This window comes from Anopheles funestus, chromosome 3RL (assembly GCF_943734845.2).
Source record: "Anopheles funestus chromosome 3RL, idAnoFuneDA-416_04, whole genome shotgun sequence".
NCBI lineage: Eukaryota > Metazoa > Arthropoda > Insecta > Diptera > Culicidae > Anopheles > Anopheles funestus.
In genome coordinates, this window is record NC_064599.1 from 48,868,956 (window position 1) to 48,878,042 (window position 9,087).

Here is a 9,087-nt window from a genome sequence, read left to right on the forward strand (position 1 = left end):
GTGCTACCTTTTATTTGCGACATCAAATGCTCATGTATGTATGGGTGCGTGTGTGTGCTGCGGCGCGTTTGCTGAAAAGTAAACGTCAAAGGGCTATTCAGCAAGCAGATGTTTGTTTTGTTTGTAAATTTTAAAGCGCGATAGGTAGTTTTGGAACCTTTTATTATGATATAGCGTAGTACAATGAGAGTTTGCTGCTCGAAGAAAAGCAACTAAAGTACAAACTGAACGCCCGTGCAGCCATCAAACCGCCGCAAAGCAGTTTCAACGATTAACTAGTAAAACTACTCACGTACCACCTTCCTGTGTAAGAGCGATGACGCTCGACGCGCACGATAAGCTTTTGGAAACAGTTCTGCAAGAGTACAAAATTTTAGCCGAATAGTAAGTGGCTGGTGGAAGATGCAATACTGTGTAATTTAATATCTATTTCAGTAATAAAACATTTATATTACTTCCAGCGAACGACTGCAGAGTGAAGATCTTGGTGGTATTTACGTAACACCGTCGTACGAAAACCCCTTCCGTAAGTGATAACAAACTTCCGCATGCGCTTTTTGTTTGTTAGTCTTTCAATTAGTAGAATATTTTTTATACGATTTTGTTTCTTTCCAGTTTGGTTCGGTGTCATATTTGTGCGAAGTGGAGTATACAAAGACGGAGTATTCAGGTTTACCCTAACTTTTCCGAGCCGATTCCCCAACGATAGTACTGTTCCAGTAAGTATCTGCACATGCATCGGAATGTAGCTGAAAAGACTTAACATTTCCAAAATGCCTTTTTTTGTAGACAGTAACATTTCAAAGCGATGTGTTTCATCCACTGATCAATCCTAACGATGGAGTACTGGACCTTTCGGAAGCATTCCCCAAATGGCAGGCTGGGGATAACCACATCTGGCAAATGCTCAAATTTGTGCAGTCCGTCCTTCAAAACTTGGACGACCATACGATACATTCGAATCCCGTAGCCAATAATGAGGCGTACGAATTGCTGGTGGAAAATCGTACAGAGTTTTTGGTACGCGTCGAGCAAAGTGTAGAGGAAAGTCAGCAAAAACTCTACGACCTGCCCGCACATCCAGATCGGTTCTATATTTGCTTCGATCGATTCAACCCGGACGTTCATGGGCCCGCACTGCAGTCAATGAAAGAAAACAAAGGAACGGAAGTAACGACACCTCCATCGTCTGGACTGTCGTGGGTACGAAAAGGAATGTATCAACCGCTTAGCAAATAACGATTTTCCCCTGCAATTGCGTCCGTTTATTGACCGATCTCCTCCATGAAAGGAAATCTGGCGCGCATAACGGAGAAGAGCGTAGTTAAATAATTTTAATGTTTTATTTCAACGTTAAATACACTCGGCGAGTCACAGAAATGTTTTGGTAAACTACTTACTAATACTTGTGAATGCTGCAAAGAATGTGCTAATAAAACGCGTAACGCACTACAAAGTTTTTAACATAATCTTAACTCTCGACGATGATTGATGTGCGACGATTTGTAACCGAACCGTGCGAATGAAAAAAAAGCGTTACGTTCGACTGTACTTGCCAAGATGCAATCGTTTCGCGCGACGGTTTGCGATAACGCGCCTAATGATATCGATGATCGCTATTCCAAGGACGGAGAAGAATAAAACTGCTGCACCAATGGCTATATTGCGGAATCCAGGATACGCCTGCCCAAAGTCCAATTCGCTGATATGAATGTGAATGTTTTCTGGCTTCGCCACGATAGCCTTCACTGGAGGCTGTCCTTTGTCCACCATGGCATTACCTTCGTTAGCGATGGGCAGTACTGGTGGTAACACAGGTGGCTGGGAGTCGTACAAATTGACAGGCAGTGCATATTCCACGTGTGTCTCTGTAAGCTTGGTTTCAATAACCTAAGACGAATTGATGCATGTTAATTATTTATAATTCAAACACACCTAGTGCACATTCTTACCGCAGCTTCAATCGACGATAAAGATTTTGACCAACCGTAACCCTCCTCATCAGTGTACACGGTGACTAGTTTGGCCCGGAATTCGCGATAGTCACGTCCTTCGGATCCAACGACGGTAATGTTTATAGTGGAGTAAGGGCTCATGTAACGAATGGCATTAATAGTCTGCAAGAAACACAAAAAAACAGCTAAATGATGTTATCTCATGCTCAACAACCGTAAGATACTTAAATTACAGTACTAGTCAATGGCGATGACGTTCAAAAAAACATTATTGCATCGAATTTTCTTGCAGTTTTATAATCCTTTTCAAAAAGTAGCACCTTTTTGCTTCTCGTATTGCCGTTTCTTCGATTCCGTAGCATAGCGAATTTGATATTATCAAACCGATATCAGTGAGCCAACGGGTGGTAAAACCATTAGCGTTTTACCACCTTTCGAGGAACATCCCTCGTAGATAAGGAGATAAATCGACCCGAGAAGCATATGACAACCGGAATGACACATACACCGACTTCCTAATACACATTATCAGACACGTTGTTAACCTACCTTAAAATTTCTGCCGTAATAAGTCTCACCGGCGACTAGCTTGTAGGTCTCCGTTTTACCACGGAACACTGACAGCGACATACCGTGCGTCACGGTCGCTGGTAGTACGTACTCGATACGTGTGTCCGCTAGATAAGAAATATCCTGATCGACATACTTGTATGTTGGTTCTCGGTTTTTTAATGTGGCATAGGCCAAAATCGGTGTACCGAGATGGGTAGAATTCCTCCATTTTTTATACACTAAATCACGCAGTTCGTATCGTTCCGGAAACTTCTCGGCCAGCAGCAGAATTGATCCTTCCTATGATAGTAAGAATGAAAAAAACACATTAAATAATCACTTTTTTACATGGATTTCACATATGTAGAAGGCTAGGGACGCCTGTTTTTGCAATAAACTTACCACAACGCCGCTATCAGTAGTGCACGATTTAGTCATTACGTCATAACTGCAGTAGTCGGCAAAATCTTCGTCACCAGCACCTTTACCTAGGTAACGACTAGAAGATCCTACCTCGGCAAGATTGCCGAAGTTTCCTACCGGTATCCATAGTAACACTTCGGTTGTTTCATTGCCACACAGGTTCTCAAACGTACGATCGCTGTACTCGTTACTGAGCGACTTCACACCGATACTGAGCAAGGATGAATTGGTGCCACAAATTTCACTCAGTAAGGACTGAAAGCACATTCGAACACGTGTACATATATTCAAAGACACTTTGAATCTTATATTAGCTCACACGGGGGCTTACCTTAACGTTAACTTCCATTCTGCTATTCACTAGAAACTTGCTGTTCTCGTTGGAGGACGTTGCAAAACCGACGGTAGCGAGAAACATTGCAGCAGTCAGCAGGTGCAGGGCGTTACCTAAAGCCATCGTGTATGCGGACGGATGGATTCACCGGACCCGATCGTGTTCCGTATCGCAGCGAACGGATTCTTCTGACTGACTGACTAGGTCGGCACCTCGGATCGATACGCGAACTACAAAAAATGTACACCCCACCGCTGTGAATTAAGTACCCGCCCTTGCGCGGTAATTCGTGTAACGAAAGGGCAGGCAGGTGGTAAATGGCGCACCGTTATCTGTTCGTAGCGCACGAACGGATCTGGCGAACTTTCTTACTACAAACCGAAAAAATCCGCAGCAAATGATATTGACCTAGCGGAGGCGTTATCGTCGAAATGACGAACGATTAATCCTACGGCACTGATAACTCGATACCAATGCTTCAATAACGACCACAGGGAAAAACTGAATTCACCCGAACCTCAATGCAGCACACATCGTCGAAATGCTGCAAGGATTGAGCCTGCTGCTGTGAGTTAATGTTGTAGCTATTGGCAACGTTGATATTTTTATAAGTAAAATACGCACACCACTAAAAACTCTTCCACCTGTTTGGACAACTTCTGGTGCACGCGTACAATGTCCTCGTTGCAGGCGCACCGCGTTGATAAAGATTGTGAAATCCAATCAGAATGTCCACTTCAAATCTTTAGCCACACCAATCGTGTCGAATGTGTACCGGACAGCAGTTTTTCTAAGGATTAGCAATACGAGCACTCCAGCCACTTCACCGATGTGCCAATTCTCTATTTTCTCACAATCGCTTTGAGTTGTGTAACCCCTACGCTGGTGGTGGCGGCGCCTATAGACCGCTGCTTCGCTTGCCTCTCAACCTGATCAACTGCTGTGGTGCAACGCTGCTGCAGACAGATTTCAACCAACCATCCGCCAGTGAATCACGCAGAAATTTGAAATGGAAAGCCATCCCAGTTTGTTTCCATTCTGCCTATTCAAATTATCACTTCCGCGGATTCTATTGGACGTGCCAACGATTCCGGAATGTTATGGGTTTCTTCGCCTTTTTACCTTACGTGTTTGAAACGCGACGACTGACACTGGGCTAGCTTATCAGCTTTCACGTGAAGCACTGAGGGGACGCCGAACGGAGCATGGAATACAATTATCACCCTTGACGATTGTCGGGTGACGGTGATGAGTTATAAAACGGGTGGGTCAATACCGGCCGAAACCTCGCGCCAATTTAATCTGCAGTCGGAACTAAGTGACGTACAATCGATAAGCGCTTGCCAGCAGCATGTGGCAAGCGGGGGGGGAATTATTAAGCTGACTGGCAACACACTTCCTCCGGTGACGGTCCGGTGGTGGTCGGAAGGGCATAATTCGACTATTGATTCTTCCTTGTGAAGAAATCTCACCGCAACATCTCTCGATCGGGCAATGCTGCAAAGGGAGATAACCAGTTTAAAGTGACTACGAATTTCTTAGGGCGATTTGGTGCTTTGCTGCACGAGGGAAAAGTCCTGATAATGATGCGTGATTTTAGACCAAAATAGTGTTTCGCGTCACACGTTTCATTAGCTACAGGGGGGTATCTGCATCGAACAGACAAACAGGTGATTGATGATCCCGTGCGACTGCATGGTGGCTCTTTTTCAATAGGTTACAATTAAACATTTATCTGCTGTGGGAATTTGCGCAAAATATTGTTTTACATCGTATTACAATGTTTATTGAAACAACAACTTTGAATAAATAATTTGTAATTGAATCACCACAATCATTAAAAGATAATCATCACAGCACATCAATCAGTTCGAACAAGTCTAACTATAAACGGCTGTTTTTCCTAATGAAAAATACCTAATGAAAAGTTTTGTACACCCCACAACGTTGTTATTGTTTTTGCATCTGGGTTATTCGTTGGGCTAGACACTGCTATATAAAGTATGCATTAAAAAAGGGGAATTTTAGCAAAACTCTAAAACAATCATTTACCTCTTTCTGCGCCAAGTTGCGTGTCTGATAGCCAACGCTTCACTTGATTTTCCAACCGGGTTTTCTTCTTGCTGGCTTGGATTGACGCTACCGTATCTGGATATCTATTTTGCCAAAACATTTATTGGCCGTTTGGTCGGTTACACCGTCCCTTTCGATACAATGCTCGACCACCTTGCCAAAGCAGGTGCCCATATTGACATCAGTTTTTGTTATGAACTTCTGTTGATTGTTCTGGTCGCTTAACAAGATAGGATAGCCGGAACCCGACCTCCAAACGATGGATTCCCCAATCTCCAGACGAGCCATGCGCGATCGTATCCGCCCGACATGAAGTGTGCCACGATGGTTGATATCGATGTTGTCCAAGATTGAGCAGGTGATTTAAACAAATTTCAAATCAACGTTCCTTCACTCTTCTGGCCATAGCGGCCGCTAATAAAGTGATAGAACTATCAAATTTTCAACAACATTTAGACAACTGACAAGACCACTGGTAGGTTGGCCAACTAGCATCGGGCATGGTAGTCGCATGACCAATCAGACAAATTTTTAATACATGGGTGATTTGAAAACATGAAGTAATAACTGCAAAATTTTGCTCGACGTTAATCAACTTCAAATACACCGACACAAATAGTCACCATTCATTAGCCGTTCTATGCAACGCTAAAATTCAAGACCATAGTTGTTTGGCTGCAGATTTTCACTATCATACACTAATTTAATTTCTGGTGATTGCAATCTAGGCTAATTTCCGAAATTAGCGTCCATATACGTGATCTACGTCTGTGCTTAACGATTATGACGCAATAATCCCTGATACACAATAAATGGAAAAAGTAAATATAAAAGAAAGATCTTTTGTATAATGATCTCCCATACTCATTTGAAGGAATATTAAAACAGTTTCTAAACCTGTTCGTATTTTTAAAGCAAATTGTATGATTCAGGATATATCTATATTGGTTTCAGGCATTTTGTTTAAATTATCTTTGTCTATGTTTCCTATTACTTATTGATTAAAAAATTGAATAAAAACTCCTTTATCAAATGAATTCAGAAGGTGATTGTTTTGTCTTATCATTTGTTCCTTACAAACTAAAATGGAACCAATAGCAATGTTAGACTTGATTAAATTCAAAAGCAATAACAATGTGCTCTGCGGCCAATGCTGCATGTGATAAACGGCGGCCCAATGGTGCAAGTGATAAACGGCGCCAGTCCACACGACCGGACCGGGTTCAAAACCCATCCGGACCGTCCCCCCGTAGCAAGGACTGACTATCCGGCTACGCGGTAAAAAATAAGTCTAGTAAGCCAGAAATGGCCGGCGTGACCTGTAAGGTCGTTAAAGCCAAAAAGAGAGAACAATGTGTCTACCCTAAGCAGGCCAAGAAGAGGATAAAACAACGTTTGAATTTCCGCAACGCTGGTCGCTAGGAGAATATGAGAATGTTACCAGTTCTACGTAAAACCGTTAAGAAGAAATTATCATCTCTCTACTAAACATTACGATGAGGGGGAGCAGATGGGTGTGATATGGTGGGCGACTGCTGCGATATGGGAAGAGAGAAACATTGCAGAATTGTTTCTTTCTTTGCAACAGTGAGTCAAACTCATTTTGGCTTTGCAAACAAAAATTATTTTGAGGGCCAATTTTCTGTTTTTCCATATATCGTCAACCCGAAATCTTTATTCCAATTCAGCTGCGTACTCCCAACAAAACCTACCCCTACTACTTACCTCAATTCAATTACAGTGTCAATTGAAGCCCCCGTAAATCATTCACTGTTTCCTTCGGTTGATTGTCCAAATCAGCAGAGAGGTCCGAAATTCTCTCTGCTACTGTGTTTCTAGACAGACTTAAAATCCAAATCCAGAAGCCCATGGAAAATGGGCTGTGGAGGACTAGAATAGAATCAAACATTTAAGCTGCGCTGATTGCGGTTCTCAGAATTGATATCACGCATGCTACGGCGGGTTATTCGCAGGGAGAACACATATGGAAAAACGGTCGATAGTTGAGCATTCCTGTTTGCGCCGCAAAGTCGTGGAGAAGTCGGAATGGAATAGAACTCAACAGTTGCTTGGACTTCAAGAGGGATTCAAGAGCGTGTTAGTTAAGTGTAAAAAGAGTACACGCACAACCAATACAGATTGTTAATCAATTTTCCAAGTCACACCTCAATTAAAGCCGGATTATAATCGATGGTCTCGTTATTCCTGTGCGGGCCGGATTCAAAGACCTCGTCGTGGGCCGGATCCGGCTCGCGGGCCTTATGTTTGACATGTCTGGCCTACAATAACAAATCTGGTACCAACAGGTCAGAGTTAAGTATGCTGCAGTTAGTGTTGGGTCGTGAGCAAAAGAGTTACCTCAATCGTTCCGCTCACCTAACTGAGCATGCTCACTGCACTCCATATTTAAAATGAGCCAGCTCTTCACTGAGCGAATTGCGCTCTAAAAAGAGTGTTCCGTAAAGCGCGTTCATAGCGTTCTATGAAGTGCGCTGACATGACAGCACCGGGTATCAAATCCCATTTGAACCATGCCTCCGATTAGACCCGATTAACTATACGGTTGCGTGGTAAAAAGAAGAGAGATGTTAATATCTTCCACTTATTAAATAAGTGCGTCCGGAACGCACTTTAGTGCACCCACGGCTCTGGAGCCGGCTAGGACCAAATGGCTCCCGTTTTTCCCATCACAAGTACAGATAACTAGCTCAACAAGTTACTTTTAGTGCTATTCATACAGCGCTCAGCGCGCTCTTTTGAGCTCTATTTCCCCTACGCACTTATTTGCTACATTGAGCTCACAGCTCACCAAGGTCAGCTAGAGCGGTTCGTTCCGCCTATTCGAAAGAACTACTTGACCCATTATTAGCTGTAAGCATGAATATGATTAACACGTTGTGTGCCATGTCTATCATTTTTGATAGACAGTGAAGTTTCCTGGGGGGCCATGTCTATCATTTTTGATAGACAGTAGTCATCATTTTCAAACTGTTATTTCTCCGCGGTGCCTGCACTTTTCTACTTACAACCTTCGGCAAATATTAAGATAAGACTTTTATGAAACTAATTACATAGTTGGTTTTCGCAAATCTTCAGTCCATCAATTTATAAAAGTATATTTTTGGGATGCCTTTTTTCGAAAAATCTTAACGTTTTGTTCATATTGCTATCTCTTATGTCGCGCCGTTTGATCGTCTGCAGTGCGAGTGAGACAAATATATGCTTGAACAACAGACGATGGAACGGCGCTTCACAAGAGATAGCAAAATGAACAAAACGTCAAAATTTTCGAAAAAAGGCATCCCAAAAATATATTTTTATAAATTAATTTACTAAGGGTTTCCGAAAACCAATTATATAATTAGGTTCATTAAAGTCTAATCTGCATATTTGCCGAAGGTTTTTTGTAAAAATGTGGTATCTCCGCGGAGAAATAACAGTTTGAAATTTACATTTCCTGGGGGGCCATGTCTATCAAAAATGATAGACAGTCAATTTGTAAACAAAAACGCCGTGGCCTGCTAGGAAACATCACCAAAATAAGCGTGGCACACAACGTGTTAAAACTACTCTGAGCCGTTTAGTTGTACGCAGCAAAGTTTAACAAAAAATAAACATATGTCATTGATTTATTGGCGTTTCAAGTTCAATCCTCTTTGAAAGAGTATCACACTGGTCCAGACACAGGTCAAGTTTATTCAACATTTTTGGTTTTAAATGGTTGGATTATGTATAAAGCTGTTTACAACA

The 9,087-nt window shown here is 42.3% G+C and overlaps 2 protein-coding genes across 2 annotated transcripts; one reads left to right on the plus strand and one right to left on the minus strand.

Moving 5' to 3' along the window:
- The first annotated feature begins 71 nt into the window (after window positions 1-71).
- Window positions 72-1,469, plus strand: LOC125769678 (protein crossbronx homolog). The gene is made up of 4 exons (XM_049438485.1): window positions 72-384; window positions 462-526; window positions 616-719; window positions 790-1,469. The coding sequence occupies exons 1-4, from the start codon at window positions 317-319 to the stop codon at window positions 1,237-1,239; spliced, it is 687 nt and encodes a 228-aa protein (XP_049294442.1). The 5' UTR covers window positions 72-316; the 3' UTR covers window positions 1,240-1,469.
- Window positions 1,325-3,848, minus strand: LOC125769639 (uncharacterized). The gene is made up of 5 exons (XM_049438442.1): window positions 3,262-3,848; window positions 2,910-3,185; window positions 2,505-2,807; window positions 1,953-2,117; window positions 1,325-1,890 (listed from the first exon to the last, which is right to left on the minus strand). The coding sequence occupies exons 1-5, from the start codon at window positions 3,385-3,387 to the stop codon at window positions 1,537-1,539; spliced, it is 1,224 nt and encodes a 407-aa protein (XP_049294399.1). The 5' UTR covers window positions 3,388-3,848; the 3' UTR covers window positions 1,325-1,536.
- Between the last annotated feature and the right edge of the window lie 5,239 nt (window positions 3,849-9,087).